The sequence below is a fragment of the Dermacentor andersoni genome, chromosome 2 (genome assembly GCF_023375885.2).
Source record: "Dermacentor andersoni chromosome 2, qqDerAnde1_hic_scaffold, whole genome shotgun sequence".
NCBI lineage: Eukaryota > Metazoa > Arthropoda > Arachnida > Ixodida > Ixodidae > Dermacentor > Dermacentor andersoni.
The window spans coordinates 48,777,876-48,805,617 of NC_092815.1; the positions used below are offsets into that span (position 1 = coordinate 48,777,876).

Genomic DNA, 27,742 nt, shown 5'->3' on the forward strand with positions numbered 1-27,742 from the left:
GTTTACTTTATTCTGTTCTCGTAGCCTATCATTTATGCATATACCAGTTTGACCAATGTAGGACTTTCACACGCGAGAGGTATACGGTATTACCACACCTGCAATGGAATCAATGATTTTGTTTTTATGTTCCTTTTCGCATGCGGTACCTGTGATTCGTTCTGGCCTTGTGTTTCTACACAGGCTCACCAATTTATTATGGGCTGAAGAAACAACGTTGAATGAGATTGTAAAAGATGCTTACTTGCCCTGTTACGATCCTAGGTCAAGTAAGCCACTTTTACCATTTCATTCCGCGCATACGAAGCTTGTGAAGAGGGGAATCGCGAAGATGTGTTTCAGTGAAGCACTGAAGAAGTCATGCCAGCACCTAATGCACGATAGCTTCGGACGGCAAGCCTCATGATTAAGGGGCGCTGGTTACCCGAGTGTGATGTGGTTAGGATCGTCACGTTGCAAAGCGTGTGACGCGAGTAAGATGGAGGAGACGGTGCATGATGAGCAAACACAGGACAATTATATTAGACGACACGTAAACACGAAGAATATATTAAACTAGACCCACACATACAAGGTTGTTAGCAAATTGGAAATATAAATAGAAGGTTGCGGTTAAGTCCGGAGTGTGGTGAGACATAAGAGTCCTTGAGGTGGAACACTCGCTCGTAGAGATGACCGGCGTGGAAGAGCAGACGCAGCAGCACGGGGCAGGAAAAGGTGGACGGCCCATAGCTCCGTAGACGCGAACAGGCCACTCTGAAGTCTCGAGCAAGAAGACGGCCCAAGGCGCTCGTTTCGATGACGGACGCCCGGTCACCCGAACCTCGCGCGTAGAAGCGGGTTCCGAGATATCAGCGGGCCGACGTGAGGCCTCGTGCAAGGCGACGACCCGAGGCGCTCCTCGTCTCGATGACGGACGCTCGCTCTCCCGAACATCGCGCGTAGATGCGGGTTCAAGGCTGCAGCAGGCCGTTCCGAGGTCTCGTGCCGTGCAACGACCCGAGGCGTTCCCTGTCCCGAAGACGGACGCTCGCTCTCCCGAACCTCGCGCGTAGATGCGGGTTCGAGGCTGCAGCAGGCCGTTCCAAGGTCTCGTGCCGTGCAACGACCCGAGGCGTTCCCTGTCCCGAAGACGGACGCTCGCTCTCCCGATCCTCGTGCGTAGATGCGGGTTCGAGGCTGCAGCAGGCCGTTCCGAGGTCTCGTGCCGTGCAACGACCCGACGCGTTCCCTGTCCCGAAGACGGACGCTCGGTCAGGTGAACCTCACAGGTAGATGTGGTTCCGTAGTCGCGCCGGCGTTCCAACGATCTCCGTTGCGCGAGCCCGTTCTCATGTGCTGCACGGACCTCCCTTGTCTTTCTTTTCCTCTTGTTGCGGACGGCCGCAATGTCGTCTGCTCTTGCGCTGGGTACTTTGTGTGTACTTCTTCACACCGGGTCACGTGCTCGTGTCAGTCGCAGAATGATTGCTTAAGAAGGCACAGGGAAAAGGTTCGGAGCAGGTGAATGGTACAAGCACCGACATAAACAAAAGAAAGGTTCCTGTCATCCCCTTCATAATAATTTCTCCCACAGATTAAAAAAAGATTGCTGGAAGGATTGACAACAACGTTTCTTTTTTTCGGTGCCTAATAAATTGATGAGCCTATGTAGAAGCACAAGGCCAGAAATAATCACAGGTCCCGCACGCGAAAAGGAACATAAAAACAAAATCATTGATTCCATTGCGGATGTGGTAATACCGCATACCTCTCACGTGTGGACGGTCCTAGATTGGTCAAACTGGTAGATTAATAAATTATAGGCTATGACACCACAATAGCAAAGCAAACAACGTGGCTGCTGACGGCATTCTTGCCATCCATTGCCAAATATGCAAATGCAAACCCGAATTTAAAGGAGCAGTTATCATGAATAGAAGCAGCTGTGAGATGACACGCTTGATAATAGAAGCTAGACACATATCAACATTTGGTGACACATGCGTCAGTAAGCCCTCAATTTCATTATCCACAAAAGAGCTCGGTTATATTTGTTCTCGTTGAACATGTACACGTTTGTCAATATGTATGGCAAAAAAGTGCCTTCGTGTGGTTTCCTGTTTTTTGTTCATGTTTACCGAGATTTTACACGTGTTTCATGACGTCTCGATGATATATATAGTGATGATAACTGGAAATAAATCTATTCTTGAAAGTTGCGCTGTGTGTGTGTGTTAAATGTGTCTTTATGGTATCCTTGTCATTCAGTTTGCGCTACAGCAAAATAGGAAATGCCATACCAACAAGCCCCTATAGCTACCCTCATCGGCCTATCTCTGTCATCATGCAAAGAATATCTGTACTTACCCGATACAAGGGCCGTTAGTGCTGCTACGGTTGTCAATAAATTGACTGCCATGGTACTTTCAGCTCAGAAGTAGTCCTGTACGTCCGTCCACTGTGCGAAGTCGCCTTGTGAAGCGCGTACCGCGAGAGTCAGGCTTATCGCATTGCCGTGGAGACAAATATAAGACGAAGGACGCTCCGGGTATGATTTTTGACAACCGTACCCCGACTTCTCCAAACAGGCAGCAAGGTTCCGAGAGAGAGTGAGATAGCTTAACAAAAGAAAGGCAGGGAGGTGAACCAAGCATGAACCCGGTTTATCCCCCACAATGTGCCCCCCCCCCCCCCCTTGCCACCACCCGAGAGAGGTTAGAGCAATGCAAACTAGGCTCATTCTAAAATTTTGGTTGTACACTGGAAGTTGTAAAGTGTTCTTCAAGGAGCGTTCTAGCAGTGGTCGAACAATGGGCGTTTCTAGCGCCAGCATTTTCACAAGGGGATTTGCCCTTCCTTGAAAGCGATTATATGGCTCACTTTCTCAACCCTCAACGGGAAAGAAGAACAAGTGGGGGCCTAAAGTAGGGTGAAGAATGTGGAAATATTTAAATAAAAGGAATGAAGGGTGGGGCGAAGGGGTGCTGCTGCGAAAATAAAGGTACATTTTCGCATCAAGGAGTGTCGTCAACTAAGTGGGTTTAGTTTTCGAAGAAAACTGGACCTAAGGAACGATAGCTTTTGGAGAGTTGAAAAACGAGCAACAAAGGAGACTAAGAGAGAGAGAGAGAGAATAATGCAGAGAAAGGCAGGGAGGTTAACCAGAGGTAGTTCCGGTTGGCTACCCTGCGCAGGGGGAAGGGTTAAGGGGGATAAAAAGAGAAACAGAGTGGAAGGGGGAGATAGAAAGAAAGGGAGACAAGCACGAACAAAGCGCGTACACTACAGAGCGGTAGGGGGCGGCATTCCTAGAGTCTGTCGTGAAGCCCCGTAGACCGCAAGAACCTTAATAGCGCGAGTAAGGCCTTCAAGGAGACTAAGAAATAATGCAATACAAATGGAGGTTAAAATGAACTGAGCTATATAGTAGACCGCAAGAACCTTAATAGCGCGAGTAAGGCCTTCAAGGAGACTAAGAAATAATGCAATACAAATGGAGGTTAAAATGAACTGAGCTATATATCAAGTTGTCTGGCTCATCAAAAGTGCAAATCGGAAATTGAAGTACTGGATACAATACTGCAAGTCTTATGCAAAATTTAGAGAAAGAAATAAATAGATTGAAAAAATTCAGTCACAAGCAAGGAAGATCAGACAATAAATTTCAACTAGGAATGCAAAAATTTTATTTTTACTCATTTTTAACAGTCAATTTATTTGCATTTCTATTTTAACATTATCATCTGGCCCTGATTTCTTTAGTTATTCTTTCTCTCTCATCCCAAACCAGTGACTACCTCGTTCACCTGGCTGCCTCTCTTTTCCTGTATTCCACTTGCTCAGGTTTCAACAAGACATGCGGCATTCGTACTCAATACTTTAGTTTCCGATATGCCGATTGTACACTTAAATGGACATCCTTTGATACCACTCAGTTTCGTCTAGCCCACTTTCCCCATTTATTAGTTTGGTTTTCCTTTTATAACTCGCTTTCCAACTCTGCAAGCCTATCTTTTCTTACGTCCAATATTTTCTACAAAAATTAGGCCCACCTAGTGAACAGCACCCGTTTACATGACATTCTTCTCGGTTCTCTTTTTTTCATTTTTCCCTCCTACAAGTAAGAACCCGTACCACAACCCCAATCCCGCACCCTCGCTATCACAAATAACCCTCTACTGTTTTCAATGTGATCAGCGGTACTTGGGAACTTCACCCAGTTGGCGGTATGTAGGTCTTTATGCTATTGTTGTTGCTTGTTTCTTTGTCCGTATCTAACCTTTTATTCCTACTTAAGTCACAGGAGAGTCCGTGGTGCTGAGGGAACGTGGTTTAAAACCAACTGTCGTACCAACTTGTGTCACTGGGCATGCGCCATTCTTGAATTAGCATTTCTGACGCGAACTTGACGACTTCACACCCATTCACCGTGCCGGGCGCATTCTAAACCCATCTTTCATTACTCGCACCGACGCTGCATGACCTTAATTATACCGGTGTAGCGTATGCTGCGTGCCTGTCTCCTCGGCGTCGAGTGTTCTGCGATTAGAATTATAAAGCGATGACTCAAGCGAACGTCAGCGCGGCTGAAGGGCACGGGCACTTACAGTGGAGAAACGCTGCCGGCGGGACAAAACATCGAATGGTGTCAGGGATGGAGTTCATTATAAGGATATAGTTTGCTCTAATCTTTTACATGCCCTTTTTTTAAGTATCTAGTACCACTGTTCGATATTCGCAATAGTTCGAAATATTTGCATCCGATATGAACGGCCTTGACATTATATACCGCTGCGAACGTGTACCCAAAGAATGTGTGCAACTTCAAATTTACTCGACACCTGCTGAGAAACTGTGAAGTACTTATGGCGTAGAAATTATCCGCAAATGTCCAGTAATGCCGTATGGGTAATAAAATAAAAAAGCAATCAATAACTATAATCTACACAGTGAAAATAGATTGAGTAAAAATTTTCCTCATGTGTAGTTTGGTGTAGTAGCATAAGCCTTTCCTGTTTTATTTACGAAAATCTGCGAGGCATTTCGCATCCGTCTGAAGAAAAATTGAGTACAGCCATATCCACTAGTGGCCCTTAGCCGACACCCGAGCCGCTAGCACCTTTTCGGATCGGGATTTATTCAACTAAGTGGTCGACGAAATTATCCTCTACAGATACTCACCTTACAGCTGATGTCTTGGTAAATTTTAATGGTTTTAAGGAACGCAAGCTATTCGTTGTTAGTTACCGCATAACAAATATGCTCAAAAAGAATTGCATCCCTGACAGCAATGTGTATCCTTGTTCAAGCGGGCCAACTTAGAGATGTAACAAAGGTACATTGGTGACAGGAATTTTGAAAATTTATCTCATTACTACAATTCCCAGTGTAATCTTTTTTTTTCTTATCTTTATATTATCCTGTAAAAATTCATTTGAGTTCTTCCCCTTCTTTTTTTACAATTTGCCCTCACATTAGCACTGGTGCTAACAGGTGGTATAGTCGGCGCTATATTTAGTTTCCACATCATAATCGTATAACGGTCACGTAATATTATAGAGTGCGTATCTTGCCTATCAAAAACGAGGCAGAAATGCCAGCCATCGATCGCTCAGTACGGAACTGTCTTATTCCCCGGCAGAAAAGCTGTGAAATTGTCAACGGGTAATAGAATTTCGCTCTACCACAGGTTGCATTGCTGATGTCAGAACCTCAGCATATACAAAAGAATCTAATTCCTTGTAATGTTGAAGCTTTTAGAGTACGCGCACATTTATTACCACTAGAAGCTGGTATGCCATCACTGTATTTGAGCGGCTATGCATACCTTTCCAAAAGGTCTCTGCCAGCAGTCAACGTCAGGGCTCATGGAATACGTTCGATATCGTTGCAGATTCGATAATGACAGTAATCTTATGGATAACATCACCCAGATGACGCCAGGAGGATGCATTTACGCAAACACAACACTGTCGCAACTATCAAGGAGATCACTCACCGCTGCATCTCGTGCACAAGAAAGAAAAAGTTAATTCATTAGGGACAAAAAGACTAGTTTGTTGGTCGGGAGCTTAAAAAACAGTTTCGCCCGCAGCGCGAAGTTGTGACGAGATAGTTGGTGGAATATAACCCGCAGCGAGCCTTAGACTGTATCGGGCGGTGTTTGCCGGAGTGAGGCATTCGCAGCTGCGAGCGAGCAATATCTTTTCGTGAAGTAAAAGAGGTGCGAGTCGTATTCGTTTGTGGAAGTTGTGCCTCCCGGTGGTGAACCGGAAAGACTCGGCTTTTCTTCCTTCTCTTACCACTCCGGAGTCAGCCACTGGTCTCTGCTATAAAACTAGCCTTTAAATTTTAGCTGTTGGATTTGTTCTGCTTTTCTCAAATGTATATGTAGCCTACCTCGATAACTGACCTCACGTTACCCTTGAAGAAAACAAGACAACGAGAACAGGACTAATGTAAACAAAGCAGACGCGCTCCGTATTGGCTTACATTATGGCGATAAGATATTGGAAAATTTAAATACATCGAGACTCCATCAAAACGTAAATAACATCATTGACGGACTTCAAACATCTGAGGTTTCAAATCAGTGGTGCCCATCACTACAATTGCAGGTATGGATTGCAAGATTGCGTTGCCGCATCTCCCCACTAAACCTATATTTACACAAGTCAGGCCTGCTAATCTCTCCCCTATGCTATTCGTGTAGAAAAATTCAACCTATATATCATTGTTCCTCATTCTGCTGCCGGTACATACAACATAGAAAAAGGTTGCTTGAGGTGCCACTTCGTAAACTTCTATTACATTTAACGGCTTTGATGTTGCTCTCTCTCGGAGCTTTACAGGTTTTAGCTAAAAGGATATGTTTGGCGTTCTGTGTGATTACATTTATGCTACAAAACAGTCACCACGTTGATCACACTTCTCCTTACAATCCCCATTTATAATTTCATTCAGCCTAAATATTTCAGGAAACCTTTGCTTCTTCATTTTTTTTTAATATCTGTAATCGTCTGTTCATCTGGTTCGAATTCCTTAATAAATAACATTTCTTCAAAAATTTTCAACTTTACCAGTTATCCATTCATTCACATAAACATCAGTGCGCTCAAGCCCACCCATTCATGGGTGGATGGAGGGAAAAATTTTATTGAGGTCCATTAGGTCGCGCTAGTTTCCTAGCCCACGCCCAATTCCGCTTTTAATAAGTTTCTATCAAGTTGTTTCCATCCATCCATTTGAGTAAGTGCAATATCTTGAATTATCATCATCATTATCATATTCAATCATTTTCATTACACGCAACTGCACAGGCGACATGCTAGACCACGAAGAAGGCGCCGACGCTATCTCTATCTGGTACAAAGATTTTGAGCGGGTGTTAGCCAATGACGGGGGGGAGGGGGGGCAGCTGATCACGCGATCGCGCTCACCAGGATCTATAATCTCCACTGCTATAGCATCGGCGAAGTGGCTGAAAGGTAGAATTCTGCACTGTCAATTTGTTGGTCGTAAGTTTTCGAGTCTTCGCGGCACCGTGCGAATTTTTTCCTTTCTAGTTTTCTCGCAAGAAATTATGAGTGGCTCGGCTATCGCAAACACGAGAGAACCGTGGAGCTGGACGAAGGCCAGTAAAGTAGTGCAAACCCCACACTTAGTCTAACTTTTCCTGGGCTTTCTCCAGCTCCGCTGGTGTCTGGTTCATGCGATAGCGGAGCCACGTATAATTTCTTTTTCACTGCGAGGAAGAGGACCAACGAAGCGAGGGCGCAGGTTTTTATCTGAGAGCAATGACGTCACACTACAAGTGTCCCCGCCGTGCTTCTCCTTCTGTTCGCCAGGCTCCACCCACCCTCGCCGCGTCGCGATGCTATTTTACACTCTGCTTTCGCTCTCTCTCAGATCTCTCGCCCTCATCTCGGCGAAGCTGCGAAAGTCAAGAGGAACCCAGCGAGGTTCTAACAGTTCCACTGTAATAATTTTGGGATTCCAGCGACGGCGACTAGCAAGCGACTAGCGACTAGTAAAGTGAGCCCATAACAGCTATTGCTTTAAAAATGGCGAAGCAGTGGGTGTCCTTGCGGAGCAAGGAACCTGAGAAGCACCTTGTAATATTGTGTGTATGTGTGTATATCCTCTCTGTAAGGTCCAGAGGAAGCGCGCAGGCAGAATTATAGCAGTGACGGTGATCTTTGGAAAGAAGACTGGTGGACCCACCAAAGTGGCTAAGAGGCTATGCCGACGAGCACGAGTATCACCGATTGGTTTCGTGTGGCCGCGGTGGCGTAATGCAAAAACACTCTTGTACCGAGTCTTCGGTGCCACAGTAGCAAACAAAACGTGGCCCAAAGTCGGGAACCTTTCTCTGCGGTATTTCTCATAGCCCCATGTGACTTCCAAACCCCATCTATTACACACGATTGCCTAACGACGCAAGATAAAAACGTAATGCATAAACTTTAATGTGAAAAGCCCTCTGAGTGAGCACCTCAAAGTTACAAACGGTAAGTCAAGAAGACGTCTCGTTGCAGACTGGGACGTGGTCTTCTTTGCCGTGTACTTAAGGATTGGAGCACAGCTTGAGATGGCAGCTGTACAGCGAAGACAGATAAATGGCTATCTTCGCCGCATTACCTATTGAAGAATTTGACAGAGACCATAAATGAAGACGAAAACGTGAAAAAGTAAGTACTTGTCTGCGCAAGAGTATATTGAATTTGAAGAAGTGTAGGAACTGCTTAGCAGTTTTGTACGGTCAGGAAGACGAATAATATTTACTGAAAAAATATATTAAGAAAAGAACAAACAGGTGCCTTCCTCCTTGCGCGAGGAGGTGCCCTCAGTACAGGGCTCTTACAACTCTTGTTACATACCGCGCCTGCCACACCGGCTGTCGCTGATCATGAGGGTCTGATCAACTTTCTTATATTACTAACGTTGGGTTCGAGCTTCTCATCAGGACCTCCCACTGGACGGGTGTGCGGTTGGGAATTTTCTAGGCTGCCTGGATGTTGCGTCGCGCCCATGTGGTGTGGTAGAGGGAGGCATAGTCATTCAACACGTGCAGCAATCGTTCTATCAGATGACACGACTAGGTGATAGTAAAAGCAGCAATACTGTAAAGTACCAAACCGCTCCTTATCGAGAAGCTCTCAAAATTTAAACCAATGAAGCAGGGTTTTTTAGATGAACGCGTGGACTAACAAGCGAAGGATTCAAAAATTAAAGGTGGGTCAATGTATCGAGCATTTTAGTTCGTTTAAACAATGACGACATGACAAAGCCATCTAGGCTGCACATTGAAATGAGTGAAGAACTACATAGGCTACGTAGCAGTGAGGATTAAATAATTACGGAGTTCAACGTGCCGAAACCAGGATCTGATTACGAGGCACGCCATCGTGGAGGACCCCAGATTAATTTTGATTACCTGGGTTTCTTTAACGTGCACGTAAACCTAAGTACACGAGAGTTTTAGACGCACGTTACAAAACCCTTGGTGGTCAAAATTGACCCCATGTGCCCCACTACGGTGTGCCTTATAATCAGATCATGGTTGTGGCACGTAGACCGCCAGAATTTAATTTTACATTTTTGTACGGTATTGCTTACCGTATGCGGTAAAGAAGGTACAGGGACCATTGGGCAGTGTTTTCTGCGACGTGCCGGGGCCCGGGCTTTCCTGTACGTCCAGTTTGAGATGTGTAGCTCATCTGACGCGTGACATCGGGTCGACCAAGATCTGATACAGGGTGGCCCATGGGGAACGTTGGGGTGACTCGTCCCATAGATTGGAAGCGGCTTAGCCCAAGTTGACTGGTTGGATGATTGTACCTTGTATGCAGGGGATCATGATTTTGCACGATTGTTTTTATAGTAAATCGTGCTTGCGCATCATTAAACATTACTTTAAATAGCGCGACTTCATCTTGTTACTACAACTGCGTTATCAATAAATGCAACCACAAATGCTAAAGAATAAACTTGTTATTTGCTTCCAAAACGGTTACATATTCACGACTGCCAAATAAACGTCGTTATCGACCGCTCGTTGACGATCTTCTGCACGGTGCGAGAGCCAGACGCGTCCTTGATCTTCAACGTGTGTTTCTTGTCATCCCTTAAAACAAAACAAGCAAAAGAGCGCATTGGCAAGCTGTGAGTAGGCAGCATAAATCGACAGCACTCAAGCATTATCAGTGCAGTACAGATTACGTCTAACTAAGCAAAAATGTAGGATAACGCTTGCCATATAAGCACTGACCACCCATGATTCTGCCTAACGACAAAGTGAGAATATATTTTCTCCGTTACATGGCCGAGTAATGTTTGATGTTGATAACACCATTAGGATTAGAGCGCTAAAGATGTAATGACTAACACATTTTTCAGCTTACGCAGGCGTTGACAACGGCATCTTTTGCGGTATAGCGGTGAAATTAGAAATGTGGACGATTCAGCAGTATATACCATTCCATTGATAACATACACGAGGGAATAATGCGCACGGTATACGCCTAAGTGACACACGCGCAACAAGGACAGCTCCAAGAATGAAAAGCGGATGCTCACCTGTTCAACACGATCACCACAATCGCCGAATCTGGCGTCAAAAATGCCGCATACTGGAGGTTAGTTGCAGCCCTGTTTTGAAGAAGCGACCGCTCCAGTCGACACGCAACCCTCACACTGCCTCTCGGAACGAATTTGCTGCAAAAATATGAAGAGAGGTCCAAAGATTTTCACTTCGACACGCCTAATGAGCTGTAAAAAATCCGAGAAGTTGAAAAATTGCGCACATAGCTGAGATATTACGACAGGAAGAAATCTTCCCACCAAGTACGGTAACGAGACCAAGAAATACAGCACTAATAGTAAATCAAACTTTTTTTTATCCAAGGAATATTACTATACTGTAAGGTCACCTAATATTCAAGGGGGAGGTTAACCTACTTCGGTATAACGATTGCCCGCCCTCGCTGCCAATATTGCAAACCGGGTGGGTAAGGAGGGGAAGGGGGGGGGGTGGGTGCGCTGTGAGTTACCGCTAGTTAAATCGAAGCCCGCAATGGACCGTCCAAAAACCGTAAAAGCTTATTTTTTGTAGGTATCAGCGTTTCGTGAGTGCGCCGGCGGAGCACCAAAAACCTCTGATTTCGTACAACGCTCGTTGCTGCCCCGGTGCACCCTCTAAATTAAATTATAATAATAATAATAATAATAATAATATTAATAATAATAATCATAATAATAATAATAATAATAATAATAATAATAATAATAATAATAATAATAAATTGTTCGTGCTAGCGTTGGGCTATGAATCTTACACGAAACATATAGTGGTGATTTAGCGGCAAATGCAAAAGAAATGCGTGAGCACTTAGTCGCATCTCTTCGCGGTCCCGGATCTTCGAGGTCCCGGGCGGCAGGAGCTCAGTCAAGCTGCGACGAAGCAGCTTTTTCTCTTGCCACCTTTTTCGTTCTGTCATGTATACGAAAGACGAAAATAAAAAGAATGATTGATCCATGATCTAAACTGCGTTCACCACACTGCAAAGTGTTGTTCTGGAGTTCGTTCGGCACACGTCCTTCCTCTTCGCGGAGCGAAGAGGCAGGACATACATACATACATACATACATACATACATACATACATACATACATACATACATACATACATACATACATACATACATACATACATACATACATACATACATACATACATACATACATACATACATACATACATACATACACGCTTTTCTAAGCTCTCATTCCCTCTAACTTTACCATGTGACCGGCTTCCCCTCACTCCACACACACAAACTTCGTTCCACTTTGACACTCCTAATGCTAACGCCTTATTAAAAGGCTTACAGTGCTAATAAGCTGACCGATCGCCAAGAACGTTGGGTGAGAGGTCCTAGTTTATAACGGACGATCTTTTTCTTCTTTTATTTGTTATTATTATTATTATTTTTTTGATCATCCGTCACACTCGGCGACCGATCCTGGCGATAAATGTCGCGCGGCGCGAACGAATGACGAAGGGCGCGAAGTGCGAAACACGAAATAGGCGATTATGAATTATATACGTGGTCCATGGACGCGAAAGACACCTTGTCCGCTCACGTGTAGCAGCTTAACGCGGCCGCGTTTAGACAGCATCTCTCCTCCAGGTACCGCAGGTCACACACTCTGTTCTCGTTTCTTTCCGGAGTAATTATGCAGCACTTTCAACCAAAGCACATCGTGATTGGCACGGAGAGCGCAGGAGACAGTGGGTATCGACGGAGCTTGTTAAGGGGGGAGCAGGGAGGGGGGGGGGAGGCGGCAGTGGCAGAGTGCAAGTGTGGCCGTTGATACAGCAGTGGGACTCGTTATGTGGTTTCCAGGTAGCAGGCAGTTAGTGAAAGTTTTCGACTGATGCTTCGGATTGTAATTAATAGCGGCTTCGCGCACCACCAGCTTTCGGCTTAATTGGTGCGACGTGTCCTGAGTGCCCGCTACCTGCGTCTACGGTGGGCATTCATCTCCCTTTGAGGATGTGCCCTGGTACTGAGGCAAAAGATGCTCAGGGAGGCCAAACTAAATTCTAATGTTCCAGATGACTTTACCGGCAAGATAACAGACAACAAAAGCGCTAATTCATTGCTGCAGTACGAGCAATAAACAGGGCTGTATGAATTTATCTGACACCCTCTTGCTGTTCTGAGTACCTGCGCCATGCGGCAAATGTAGCGGATAAAAAAAGTAAAAAGGAAAAAACTGTAAGTCTTTATCACGAACCAAAAGAAGGTTTGCTATATCAATTTATAGAAAACCGTTATTTCGTGAAGACAAGTTTTTAGATTGAATGCCGTCTCCGTTAATTCTTAAATAAACTTCTCTACTCAATCTCTCTCTCTCTCTTGCTCAATAGAAATTATGATTAATTCATTATACTCAATCTTTATTAAAAACCCATTTCGTTGTGATGAGGTTCTACCGTAGAATAAAGAACCAAAATACATAATAACATACAAAATAAAAAAAGCACACCTGACGTGGGCCAAAGCGTAGTATGTTGGCTGCTTGTAGAACTCCTTAGCAGTGGCATTCACGATGATGGGCGAGTCGGCAAAATTTTTCGCCCAGTTGGGGCCTCCCTGTAGATCCAAGGCAAGGTTCCAGTCTGTCCATCCACTAGCCCAATGAGTTAGGTCCTAAGGATAACAAAGAACTTTTATATATATATTCCACCGTTCGAGCCAACAGCCAACAAAAGTACGGTAAAGGTATCGCGTCAATACAATTTGTGTCGTCTAATGAACGCTTCACAAATATAAAGGAGAAACAAATGCAAACTCAGGGAACTGCTACGTTAAAAAAATACTGCATTGTTTGCTTACAGTGCTTCTTATTCGGTACTTAGGTTGTTGGGACCGACCGCTTGAAATGCGCTGCCGGTTTACGCACAATATCTTTTTATGTATGTTGCCAAATAACGCGCACTTTAATGCATGCTTTAAGTTGTGATCACAGGCTCATAACATGAATAATGAGACTTGGATTGCCCAAGCCTCTCCCTTTATTTTTGTCTACGGTGTTGTTTGCCTTGTACGTACCTCTTCCCTATTTAACGTACGCTTCGTTTTGGGTGTCTGTGAATGGGAGCCCGTTCTTTTTCATTCCTTACGCAGGACTTGCCACTTGTGAAGAATTAGGTAATGCTTAAGGTGCTAGCGTGTTTTACGGTGCAGTCCAGAACAGAAGAGGGCAGTATGCGTGGTGCTCAACATAGGCTGCGTTGTATTTATTTATTTATTTATTTATTTATTTATTTATTTATTTATTTATTTACGCATTTTGGAGAGTTGGGTTGAACGCGCTGTTGAACGGTTAAAAGTCTCACCTCTAGTATGTCGCTGGCGTACTGTTCTGCGCGTTCCCAGCTTCCCAGTATGACCTTGTCTTTAACAGTCGGTTGGAAGCCAGTACATGCTTCTGTGGCCAGAATGAACGTGTCTGGGAAGCTCTGGTGTACTTTGTCGAGGACCCATGGGCCAATGATGGTGTCCATGTACCAGTGGACAGCGACTCCACGGACGTATTTGGCTGCCTCCGAGTCGCCTAGCACCTGTGTGGCAAACCGTTAAAGGTGATATCGGGGGGAAATAACGTAGTCGCTGTTTTAAGTGCATTTGGAGATGAACGAAGTTTGACTTGATGGCAGCCAGGTCACCGTGACACCAGTAACGAAACTACATGAGAACCATTGTTATGTGGAGCCGTCAGCAACGCGTGGACCGAGGCCTGCTTTTCACAGTATGTGTTTTACATGAAGTGAAACGTGAAAAAAGAAATTGGAATACCTCACGGCTCGGTTATTAGAGAGTGAATTTCGGCATCGCTCTCTTGCCAATGGATTAGCGCGCTGTAGCCCCACATCTTTTGCCACTCATGACAATGTCATGCAAGCTGATAATGATAACATGGGCAGACGCTTGGTCTTGTTTTCATTTTTCTTCCGCGCTTTAATTCATGTAATACCACAAATTTACGTAGAGCACACTGCTAGACATCTTCACAACGGAAATATATTACGAGGTGTCATCAGCAAACTAGGGAGGTACAAGGAAACATGCTGTTTCTAATGAGTCATGATCTTCTGCTTCGAGATGCCTTTTTATTTAACTTTGAGAGGAAGTCTCCAAAGACCTATCAAATTGCACATAGGGATGCGCACAACGCGTGGAACATTCAGAGCACTAGCTGGAGAAGCGCCTTAATTGAAGCTTGTCTGTCCCCGACGTCAACGAAAAGCTGCGATCTACTGCTGTTCTCTGCTCGACAGTTTGTCAAGCCCATCGTGCCCTAGCTTCTGTGGCGTGAGTATATTTTGGCTCCATTTTTTCAGCAGTGGTGCATCGTCACGAAGACCAATCATGAAGCCTGATCTAATAGGCCTGACGCACTCCTAAAAAGATAGAGGAAGGAAAAAGACTGGAAGGGAGCATGACGTCAGGCAGCTAGTATCGGCAAGGCCACCTCTTCTGACGCCGACCCGCCCCCTCCCCCAATTTTTTCAGGACCCATTCCCTCCTTGACTTTCGGAACATATGCCCTTGCTGGGCATATGTTTCGGACTTTTCAAGAGGACAACACCACGGACAACACGACGGAGGTCAGAGTCTGCGGCACCTCCGGTACCGCAGACTCTGACTTCTGTCGTGTTGTCCCAGCTGCGAGACTCAGGGACCTTCAATGGCATCGATGGTACGGACGTTGAAGACTGGATTGCCTGGTATGAGCGCGTAAGCGAAAATAATCGGTGGGACCCAACGCTAATGCTAGCGAATGTGATATTCTACCTCCAGACACAGCATGGTACGAGACCCACGAACATGACATAACGAGTTGAGACGTCTGCAAGCAGAAGCTTTTGGGCCTCTTAGGAAAGCATTTTGGCCGTCAACTGGCAGTGAAGAAGCTTGTTCCTTGGTAGTTTTTATACTGATGTCTGAGTGATGATCAGCCTCGACAACTCCTATCGTATACAAGATACAATTCCCTTAGCAGAATAATTCAATAACTCTGCTCATTCTGTCACAACTACGGCCGCGAGGAAACTATCGAACACGTTCTTTGCCATTGTCTTGGCTGCACTGCGGAAGGGTGCTGGCTTACGTCCGCGTTGGTCCGTCTCGACCACCGGCCGCTTTCAGAGCAGACAATCCTGGAGTGCCGGCCATACGATCGTCAAACCTGAAGTCGGTCAACGCTCTATTGAAATCTCAACGTTCTAGATAGCTTGTTATAAAAACTTTGATGCTGCCAAGCGTTCTTTCCCGCACACCTGCCTTTTTTCCCCGCACGTTTGCTTTCTTTCTCTGCTATCATTTCCGTATTTCTTTCCCTCTTACCTCATCCTCATTGTTAGGTGATAAACCGGAAGTTTCTCTTTCGGTTTACTACCTGCGGTTCTCTACCTCCCTGCGTTTCCAATCTCGTTTCCTTCTCTCTCTCTCTCTCTCTGCCCGTAGTACCCATACACTCTGCGCGTTCGGCGGCTATTACCCTTTGCCTATTAAGTGGTGAGGGATTATTACCCAAGGTTCTTATTCTTGCTATCTTTATGAAGGCTGCAAAATTGTCACGTATCGCTCCCTTTAATATTTTGCCTTTCTTCATGCCCTAAAATCACGCCCTCTGGAACTGGGATTACAACGTGCTAGAATACAAAGAAGGGGCCTATATAGTTCTGCAATCCAGTGGCGACAATTAGAAGCCGAGTGGGTGCCAACCAATCATAGCACGTCAACCAGTCATTGCAGCTGATGGCACGAGCGCGCTCTCTTGGCAAAGTAGTCCGTTCTGTAGTATCGGTGGAGCCATTGGACGATTAGCTCTTTCACTGGCAATGTGTGAGTACGGAGGTTGAATCCTGGTGGCTCAGTGCAGTTCTTTAGAGCGCTACTCTTAGGTGCCCGTTCCTGCGTTGATCATTGGCGTGCCTCGGCGTCGTATCTCGGCGTAACTGAACGAACGAGCACAGCGAAGGGTGAAAGAGCGAACGCGGAGTGCAGCGGAAGATGAAAGACGGCGAGAGCGAAGAGAGCGCGAGGAGGAAAGTGGAGCAGGAGGGTGAAGCGGAAGCATGAGGAGGAAAGCGGAAGAAACCATCTGGAAGCACCACCAGATGGCGTTCACGTGCGCGCATTCGCGGCAGCGATGGCTCCAGCAGTGCGGGGGAAAGGAAGTATCAGAAAGCTCGCCTTCGCGCATAGCGTTCGCCGCAAGCGTTTCCCGGTAAAAATTACGGTTGCATAAGCTGCAGTTGCCGGGAAGCGGCAACTGTGTGGCCGGTCTATATATCGGTGCAGTGATCGGTGCAGTGATCGGTGCAGTGATCGGTGCAGTGATCGGTGCGGTGATCGGTGCGGTGATTAGTGCGATGCCTCAATATATCGCTAAATGAAAACACGTATAGAGCTGCGCTCAGATTTCGCATTAGGCAGTATGGTAATCGTCGATGAATTTTTCCTCCATAAATATTTCTCAAGGCACTTTGACATTACTGCGACGGTCACGGGCAGACATCAAAATGAATGGGAGCGTGGGCAGTAGAATATCGCTCACCACCATACTGTGTAAAACCAGAACTAGTATTGTGCTATCTTCTTAACGTTATACAGTCTGCGAATCGGCATGCGGAATGGTAAAATATCGTTCCTCGTGCTGTTGTGCTTTAACAATTAGGTACATTTACCAGCCTTTAGGAATTTTGCACATCAAAAGTTGTTTAGCTGGGTGTCCTGCACTCTCTATGTAAACATTTCATGATAAAATTGAAATTTTATTCTGAACTACGCAATTCATAACAATATCATAATAAATACTTTTACTGTGAAAGTGGTTTTTCATACAACACAATGACTATGCGTCGAAATGATCTCGGAACAGTGATATGTACCACGTCTGTCCAGTGCGGAAGAACGATGCGATTGTCGTCGAGGATCATCAGCTGCAACTTGTCCGCACCATAGCCGGCTACAGCCAGCGCCGGCCCCAGGTCGAGCTTGATGAAATCCCTCTGCGTCCTTGGCGTAAAACCCAGCGTTTGCCAGGGAAAGCCCGGTACAAAGCCCGTCGTAGGTTCGTTCTGCGTTGTCAGGCCCCATATAGGAATGCCACTACGCTCATACTCCTGCACAAACCTGCAAGCCCGCGAGAATGCAAAGGGAGAGAAATAGCGATCACTTGCTGAACTTGTTCAGGACATAAAAATGAACTGCTAGGTTATTACTGCGTGAGGCTTAGACGAGTTAATATTTGTGTCGCACTGATTAGCCTCACTTATACGCAACTTGTTTGTTTTTTTTTAAGCTTTTTCTCGGGCTCTTCTCCCCCCCCCCCCCCCCCCTCCCAGTAACCCAACCGGACGTACGACGTATCATATCTGTATATAAACTTTACCCTGCACTAAAAAAATCCAGTTGGAAGCTTGAGGTCGTGTCCTGTCTCAGCACGAGTCCCCTCGTTTGCGTACAAAACCTGCCGCCATCGAAATATTACTACGTTTACAGGTGCCCGCAGCTTTCTGTGATGCTGGCATTTTTTTACGTCTTAACATATTGCTTCATATAACCGAGACAACGTCCCGAACCACGAAGCGCTTGGAATATATCAATTCCTTTCAGCAACTGATAGGTAATATTGGTGTGAAGGAGAAAGCACAGAACCCGACTCGTACGTGAATCGTGTATAGTTCTAGAGGCGCTGCAATTAGACAATAAACAACGTTTGCAGACATAAGAAGCATGCGCTGCAAACAGCGAAACGTAACTCAATTAGCGAACACCCGGAATATTCAACAGGAAGCGAATCCAGTATTGCAAATCTTTTACTCGTTTTCTTTGCTAATATTACGCTGACTCTGAATAACGTGACGCAATGTGCACTCTGTCACTCCTGATGTCCTCGCATAAACATTCAGCCACCTAGCTAAAACTAAAATATCAAGTCGCGGCGCTGCCAGCCATTTATGGTTTCATGTGATGTTCCTTCGTTAACATAGCCATACATTTTTCTTTCTCCACTTCGCACCTTCGATTTCGCTTTTCTCTTATTAGGTAGCCGCAGCGTGCAGTAAATATACTGGTCCTTGAACGCATAAAACTTTCACGCTGGTATAGATGTGCGACAGCCAGACGCAGCAGTATAAAGGTACATGCATTAAATACCTGATGTAGTACTTTGCCCACGCCTTGTAATAGGGACCTCCCGGTTCACCCTTGAGAACCCCTGGGCCCTCCAGCATGTTGCTGGTTTTCATCCAAGATGGGCTGCTCCAAGCACTCCCAAACAACCATATGGGTTCGCTAGAGAAAGACATGGCCTTTTTCATGTACGGAATCTGCGAAGGAAGGCGTCGAAATTTCTCAAAAAGTTTGCCGCTGTGCTCCCAGGTAGTGATAATAAGCTCAAAACTGCGAAAGGACCATTTCATCGACCGCATTCTCTTACCGACAAGAGTTAGTAATTCAAATAAGGCTGTTTCACGGTATTTATTAAAATGACGTTAGAAATTAATAGCCACATTTCGCGGTCAGCTACAGAGGCCAGTAATACAATTATTGGCCATTTTAAGTATATAATTGATTACAACGAAGGCGCCAAATAAAACAACAGACGAAGGAAGAAGACACGAGACAACCACGTAGGCGCACCGTAGGTGCGCCTACGTGGTTATTTTGTGTTTCCTTTCTTCTTCCGTTGTTTTATTTGGCGCCTTCGTCGCAATCATGCATAACCAACTCGCCCACCAGCACGTGCTCAATTAAGCAGATAAGTCGTGACACGCAAATGGTATCTAATATTTATTGATTATATGTCTGCATTGTAAATCAGATGCTTCTTAGTCTATGAGCTGTTTACCTACTTGCATCCCGCTTGAAGAGAAGGGAAATTGGGATTGTGTGTTGATTCTATTTTTATCTTTCATCTGCCTCTTCTATATGTGCAAAGCAGTGTGACATCGTAAGTATAAAGCTCAGGGCTTGCATATTGAACATGGATACGGTAATATTTCTTAAACCGAGTGACACAATTTTATATGTAGCAATCAGGATAAAAGATGCTTATATTTCGAGTGTATTAAATAACCTCATTTCAGATTGAGGCGTGATAAGTGCTAACAAAGTCAAAATATCTATGTGAACAAAGAAATAAGAAAACGTGGCTTGTTAGAAGGTACCACGATATCAGAGTACAATTTCAAATATTGGCTCATAAATTCATGCCACTGTGCACAAAAATACAATTTCTCTTGTGTAGCCGGGTATAAAGCACTGTATCTTTTCTATAATCCTCCACTTGTTAACAAGAACATTCCGAACTTCATCTCATACATTTTCTTGCGAACTTTTCTCACTGCTTTGTATGGAAGTCTGCGGAGTAAAACAATTGTGGTCACTGTTATCTTTTTTACTCTTTCGTTACCAAGCGCAAATCACCATCTTTCAGAGGTCTAACAATAAAAAGAAAAAATTGTTGCCACCGGCAATGTGCTTTAGCATAACATGCAGCAATATAAGTTGCACAAGACTAATTGATGTTTCCAAAGATATAACTTGGAAAAAAAGAAATCTTGAGCAAATTATTCGCTATGCTAACAGTTTTGTGGTCACATGAAAAAAAATGATAAATAGTGGTAGTTTCTTCCGAATGCGACGCATTGAAAGCGATAGCCAGGTTTAACGTTTCGACTGAAGGCGTCTCAGAACGCTGGCGGAATGAGTAGCACCATAAGCGGCCTTGCAGCCGTCGCATCTCGGCTGTGCACGAGGTCAGACGGAGGAAAACCATCAGCGTTCGTCAGCGCTAAAATAAAGGGTTAGATGGTTAGCTGGACGTTTATTTTCCACTCCGCTCAGGCCAATGTATACACCAGGGTGAGGTACGCATGCACGCAGCTGGTCATCGCTGCGTACCAGCAGGGGTAGCCGTAGGTAGCGTACCAGCAGAGTAGCCGGGTAGTCATCGCTGCGTACCATGCGTGCCAGCAGGAGTAGCCGAAACGCTGCCCTGGCTCCGGTAGAGCCATTTGAGCGGACCGGGACGCTGCGCCCACTTGGGCTTCGTCGCTTATGCAGCCAAACGCACTGCACGTCTCTTAGTGTCTCCCAACACTCAACTCGCGGGTTGCACACGCCTCTAGGTGATGGCCGTGGGAATGCGCTTCGAGCGTCCCTATAACTGCCATTGCAATAAAACACAAATAGGTGAGCCTTTCCTGTGCACGTGACATGCAGTAAAGCAGTTCCACGACTTAGCGAGGCAGAGATAGACTGCATTTCCTGCAGCAGCAAACGTTCATTATTTTTTATTCGGCGACATTGCGCTCAAGATGGCACGGCATGCACTTACGTCTCTTCTGCGTCATCCTGGGTTGGGGTTGAAATTCCGGTATACTGGTTTTGGAGGAGTACCGGTATTCGCGATCTTCACTGTCAAAGAAAGCCCAGTAGCTATTCTGCACGAGCTCAATACTGAACAACCTGGTCAAAACAGCGGCGTGCGGGACGTTTTAGTCGCAAGAACAAAACCGAAACTGTTCTAACCAGCGTGAGCATGCTCACTTCTACATGCGAGACGTCCGGCAGACCATTGTGAACGCGCTTGATAGGAATAGAACAGCTCAAAGTCGAAGCTTAAACTTACCGGCGGACAGCTGCCCACATATTTTTCCAATTGCCACCCTTCAACGTTGTGAAATCAATATCTAACGATTTAAGTCCTCTGTCTTAACGTCGAAAGACTGGATCGTACATGTGTAATGTCACTGACTACACGCCAAAAGCGTAAAGCATTCCGCTAATTTCTCTAATCAAACGCTAGTTTCGTCGGTTGCATTTGTGTTACCTTGAGATCAAAGTCTTCCGGGGCAAGCGTGAAGTTGTTGAGCTCGAAGTCTCCGGGAGTATCGTCGTACGTGTACTTGCGTTCAGAGAAATCGCAGCTCGCCAATGGAATCCTGCCGACGGTGTACCCAAGTCCTAAAAAGAGAAATGGAATAGAGCTTTCTAAGACTCACGTGGCTGATTGCCTACCACAGAACACCGAGAGAGAGTAAGCGCCCGGGTTGTAACACGGGTTGAGAGCGTGTTGAGAGCAAGAAGTAGAGTTTCATTTTTGGAATAAGTCATCACGCGTATATTGTCTTGTTCTTTTGTCGGTGACGTTTATTCACCGGATTGTGACTGTTATCTCAGCGGAAGATGCACATATTGTACCCGAAAATCCTTGAATGTTGCCGCTAATTTTGCACTGAAAGAGTCTTGCTTAATCAGATCTCGCGAGCAACGCGAATTGTAGTGCATTCTAGAATGTTAGTGAGCACGAGCGGTTAACCTGTAAAAGTGGACGGACTTGACCCATGAGATGATATTTCGACGCCCAGTAATTGTGCTGAACGCTCTCGTTGAGCTTTAAATCTTACTTGTTGTTCTGGGCACAAGTTCACCCGATAAAGAGTGGCTCACAGTTTTGGTACTCACTGGCCCTTCACCGTGACTACAACGCGATAATACTGTACGCATCGTACGTCCCAATGCTTGTCAGTCAAATCCATGAGGCCGAAAACTGCTCAGCCACCTTCCTCCCCCCCCCCCCCCACCTTCCCCTTCTCGTTTGCAGGGGCATTGTATTCAATGGTTCAATAACCGAAGTAACCTTGCCGCAATCATTTTCTGTGGCGTTTCTCGCAATGTAAGTTACGCTCGTGAAACTTTAATGAATATGTCTTAGATTGGAAGCATCGCCAAGTGTTATCGTATGCGTGCATGGCGGTTACCTTGCTTTGCGTAGTATGACTTGAGGATGTCATCTTGCATGTTCGCCGGAAGAGACTTGATGTTTATTCCTGTCGCATCGGTGAAAGCGCCACCGAAGCCAAACACCTTTTGGTACTTTCTCGAGAAGTCGACCAGAAGGAGCAACGTGTCGTTGTCGCTTGAACCTGTTCAGACGCGAACAGACGGGAAAAATAACTAGTAAACTAGTGCCGAGACGTCATACGGATATCGGTGGGCGTATATTCTGAGGTCGCTAACAAGAAAAAAGAACTCGTCAATTGAATTCGGGAATAAAGAGTTGCGAACGGTGCTGATTGCTGGCTGCGCAGAAAAGCTACAAAACGCTGACTTCATATTTCAGAGTTCTGAAGTGTCAATTGAAGTGTAACACAAGTTTTATTACATGGAAATGTGATTGAATGCAGCTGGAAAAACACTATAGAAGCGTTTATAAGTGGGAACCTTTCTTCTGAATAAATATTCGTGGCTTTGTTATCGCAAACACCAGAGATCAGTGAAGCTGGGGGAAGGCCAGTAAAGTAGTGCCAAACCGCACACAAGACACACGAGCGCCGGCAACGCGTCCCAACGGCGTCCGCCAAGGCGGAGGCCGTAGGGACGTGTTGCCGGCTTCCGTGATTCGCATGGCCAACGCCGTAGTAGACGCCGCGGTTGTCTCCACTGTGTACGGAGCGGCGGGCGAGGCACCCTAGCACCCATTGGATAGGAACGCCCCTGCTCCCTCGCCTGATCCCCTGCCTCCCGCGCCACAGAAGAGGGCAAGCATCCGAGCTTGGCCGGAAGCGCGTTCTCTCCTTTCGTGCGCGAGGCAAGGGGGTGAGGGGAGGGAGGGGGCGTTCTTCTCCAGCGGCTGCTGCTTACGGCGTGCCCGTGCGGGCACCATATCCTCAAGCGATCTGCGATGTTTGCCGAGTGCGCGTAGTGCCGGTAGCTTCGTATACGCTGTGCTTTCGATGTTTGGTTGGCGTTGAAGCGAGAGATGCACGAAAGTCAATTCACTCGTGGCTGCTGCCGCGATTCCTCACTCCAGCGTGTTGATAGCGAGTTTCCGAGGTCATCGAGCGAGATGTGTTCGTGTTTACCCGTGCGCGCGTGACACCGTGTTTGTTAGTTTAGTTAGTAAGCGAATGTTTACCAAGTTCACACGGCAGATGAAACTGCTATCCTTACTTCGTATAGCTATCTACTAATTTGCTATCGCAATCGATGTTTCGGCTATCGGGCGAAACAGCGAGCTTTTTTCTTTTTTACTTGTACAGTCCGAAGTTGATGGAAATCAAAGCTAGCTCTCAATAGATAAGCAGTAGCAACATAAAGAACCTATTGTTAGAATTTGGAAATAATCAGGCTGTTGAGAGTGATAACACAGAACGAGCTGGCGGAGGCGGCAAAAGACGTACATAACAGGTCCTGTAACGAAACTTGAGCCGGCCACGGCGGCCGTATTTCGATGGGGACGAAATGTGAAAACATCCGTGTACATAGATTTAGGTGCACGTTAAAGAAACCCAGGTGGTCCAAGTTATTCCGGAGCCCCCCGCTACAACGCCTCACAGTGCCTACAAGGCCTCACAATGAAATCGTGGTTTTGGCATGTAAAACCACATAGTTTTTTTAAAACTTCAGTCACGTGTTGTGGCCTAAAAGTAAGAACTGAGCTGCTCTGTACTTGCAAGCTTAGGTTCTGAATTACACAACGGGTTTGTAAAACGCCTGGACTGAAATGCCGGCAAATACTACGTTTCAAAGGCCACAACCGTTCACATTCCTATGAACTAGTACAACAGCCTAAATGTGAAAGAACACGACTGACCAGTCTTTTTACCGAAGGGTAAGGTGGTCTTGGTGAAACGATGGCCGGCTTTGCTGCTCTCGAACGCCAACGCTGCTTCAGTCGGCAAAGGTCCGATGTCACCAATGAAGTCGCAGTACGTCGCGTTGCAGACGCACACAAAGCTGCCCCGGCCATAGTCCCTGGGCTGACATTGGCCAGCTACGGCTTTGGTTGAAAATGGGTTAGTGTTACTGAATCAGGTGAAATTGGAAAACACTGTGAATATATAGCAATAATTTGATTTGCTCAAGTCAGCTGTCAACGCTAGGCCAGTCTGTCGCATTACTCTTCGAAGCGCAACTTTCCTTTTTCAAGTCTGACTCAAATCACTTAAACTGTGGCCAAACGAGGAATGTTGCCGAAGTGGTGTCCTCGTTCTACCACTTCAAGTCCACATCTTCATGTGATCCTGTCTTTGTTCGGCTCAAAATACGAGCTGGCACATAATTTGGCAGAGCTCTGAGAGCTGGTCGCCGGTGTGCTTGACCACCGCATTCGGAAATAACCCTGGCTATTTTTAGATTTCGAACCGTATTGAACATTTACTGCTTGTTGTGAATGGTGAGCTCCGAATCATGGAGACTATTCTCCTTGATTAAAAGCTTCCACGAGCTCGAGAAGATACCTGTTATCAAATATTCACCCCTCTTTTAATACTCGCGGCTCCACCTCCAATCTTGTCCATACGCCCTTGTTTTGCAGCTACTCTTTCGTTTCGATTGTATTCTTTTGTTATCGTCACTTGCACTGAGAGGGGGATACTGGCGATAACAGTAGCTCGGTGGCGTCCGAGCCGATGACGAAGCTTGAAAATAAAGGAATATTGAAAGAATGGTCCCACAACACATGCCATGTTTCTGCGCTATTACCTTCTGAAAATGTTTTCACTAGCTCACTTGTGCTTGCTAATGGAGCATTTACTTTCGCTTACGTTGTCAAGGGCTTTGCTTCCCTGTGCCGTTTCTTCGCCAGTTATGGGCAGCTTCGTTTTCGCGGAGCTTTCGCCGTCCGTTTAGTATATGAGCCTCGTGTCACTACATATAATACGTGGTGAAGCAATTCCGTGCAGTGTACTGGATATATACGTATATATTACCAAACTTTCTCTATTTACGTACAATATCCGCCATGATTACGACTGACACAAAACGCACGTGCCTTCTACATTGCAGAGAATTCTGGCGCAGTTTAAGCTGGCAGAACGCTCAGAAAAGGGGTAACAGCGAAGCCGGTGATATTTACTAACATGGAAAGGATGAGCGCGGCAGGCACCGCCTCGGCAGAGTTCGATACAGAAACAGGCGTAGCAACCTTCTTGTCGGTTCCACGGTAGCGAATTCTAGATTTCCGAGACATTTAAGCCAGGACATAATACCATGCACTGAAACCAGATTTAGAGTAATAAAGGCTCTTTCATGCCGTAGCAGCTTCAATCGCCGCAACGAGAGCATATATAAATGCAATGTTATTGTTACGCTATAATTGAAGTAAGATAAATTTAAGAAAAAAAAAACATTGCGAGAGCACTGTGCTAACTACGAGTGAAATTCTTGTTTTGTCATAATATTTTCATTACATTTGAAATTATATTTCTGATTGTTCACCTTTTGCGTTAAACGAGCTTTAAAAAGTCGACAGGTCCAAATACGAACGACACACTCAAACAGGTCTTAGTGTTCTGAGCTCTATCATTGTGAAGCGTTGAATTTCAACCCTCATACCAAAGCACTTGCTCCTGCTAATTTTCCTTGGCTTACTTACACGCAACGCCATTCTATGCACCTATTGACAGGTCATCCACTCACCTGATAAAAGTGCCGCAAAAGTTGCTGCGGCGATGAATACATCTTTCCCCATACCACGGCCTTTCTGAAGCGAGACTCGAACGTCAGCAGATCTGTCTTGCTCTCCAAGCGGCGACATCGTTCGATCAGAGGGCCGTCTATTCTTATCTGACATCCAAGCTAGTGTTCCAAATGAATAGATTAGATCAGAAGCGGCGCGCACACTTGTGCCTATTTTTACGTTGCAGATAGCGAGCAGCAGCAATCGTGATTTGCTACGTTCGAAAGAAAGAAAAGGAAGACGAATCACGGCATGCCAACGGCTGGGTGTGCTTCGACGGCTTCGCGCTGTGTGTTTTCAGAACATTATGCAGACCGGTTAACGTCGCTTAATGAAACAAGAGATAGTAAGCACAGAATCTGGCGTCGTTCGCACACAGGTGCTTTTTCAGAACGTGCATTTAGCAAACACAAATATGCTTGACGCAGTCTGCTTAACGGGAATGAGATGGCTAGAGGGGGAGGTGGGAGCATTGCGGCGGGACAGCGAGCGGCGCTGAATGTAGCAGCAAGTCATGACGATGATAGGTAGTAATAATGTGGCCAGCACGACTTCGATGCCTGATTTCGCGTCGAACCGCAGTAGCTGGTTGTTGCAACGCGGAGTCTCCTGTTTTTTCCGCGTCCTCCATCGTGTCAATTTGTTTAGAACAACATCCATGCACCTTCAAGAAGCGATAAGAATGAAAGAAAAAACAAAATCTTCGGATCCTATTGTAAACGATGTAACCGAAGCTTTGTACGCTGTTTGCTTTGATTGACGATAATTAGTGGTGATGTTAGTCTAGTCCAATACGAGATTGGTGAGTTGACGTTACACGTTGCCTGCGCTCTGATGCTGTTTGTCTGCGTAGTCCACAAACACACAGGGAGACGTGTTTGCTTGAGGCTTTGTTGTGCGTCATTGTTCATAATCTTTCGGAAGACTGAGCATTATCATTGACGCACATCGCACGTCACATCATGGCAGAAGTGTTAAACATTAATTATGGGGTTGTACATAATTCAAGTAATTATTATATTTGTGTGTATACATTGTATACATAAGGTGGCCTCGCAGCCTGCAGAGTTATCTATCTCGCTTGCTCAGTTGCCCTAGTCAGAAGTTGGAATTCACGGCTTTTTTCTCTCTTCTTTTTTTAAATCTGAAGGTCGTAAGCTTGAATTCACCTCCTCCAGTAAGCTTCATCCCCAGGCTTGGGGTGGCGCCTGACGCCGGCAAAATTGCCGAGAGCCAGTGGGGCTATACTAATCCAGGTACAACCAAATTAGGAAGACACATCAAGCTTCAACAAAAGAGGCTCCCTCATCAGAACAGGAATTGGCCTTTCTGGTGCATTATTCAGTCATACCTCCCAAATGACTCATTCAATCAACCTCAGTCTCTAGTAGCTGTTGAGCGCCTGACAAATTGCCGGTGGTAAGACCTGCAACTCAGCAGAGGGTACTAAGAATCTCTGAACCAGGACAGGTCACCAATGGAATCTGACACTGGCAACGCTCAACGCCCGAACTCTCTATAGTGAAGCTAGCTTAACTCTCTAGAGTGAAGCTAGCTTATCAGGGCTCTTTGAGGAACTATCAGACATTGTGTGGGACATCATTGGCCTTCATCATCATCATCAGCCTGGTTACGCCCACTGCAAGGCAAAGGCCTCTCCCATACTTCTCCAACTACCCCGGTAATGTACTAATTGTGGCCATGTTCTCCC

At 45.8% G+C, this 27,742-nt stretch overlaps 1 protein-coding gene across 1 annotated transcript; it reads right to left on the bottom strand.

Moving 5' to 3' along the window:
• Positions 1-9,957: 9,957 nt before the first annotated feature.
• LOC126542340 (lysosomal acid glucosylceramidase-like) lies at positions 9,958-26,130 on the bottom strand. Its single transcript, XM_050189375.3, has 10 exons — positions 25,992-26,130; positions 24,166-24,351; positions 22,331-22,495; positions 21,400-21,533; positions 18,720-18,892; positions 17,450-17,693; positions 13,889-14,113; positions 13,036-13,199; positions 10,561-10,698; positions 9,958-10,108 (listed from the first exon to the last, which is right to left on the bottom strand). The coding sequence occupies exons 1-10, from the start codon at positions 26,107-26,109 to the stop codon at positions 10,003-10,005; spliced, it is 1,653 nt and encodes a 550-aa protein (XP_050045332.3). The 5' UTR covers positions 26,110-26,130; the 3' UTR covers positions 9,958-10,002.
• Between the last annotated feature and the right edge of the window lie 1,612 nt (positions 26,131-27,742).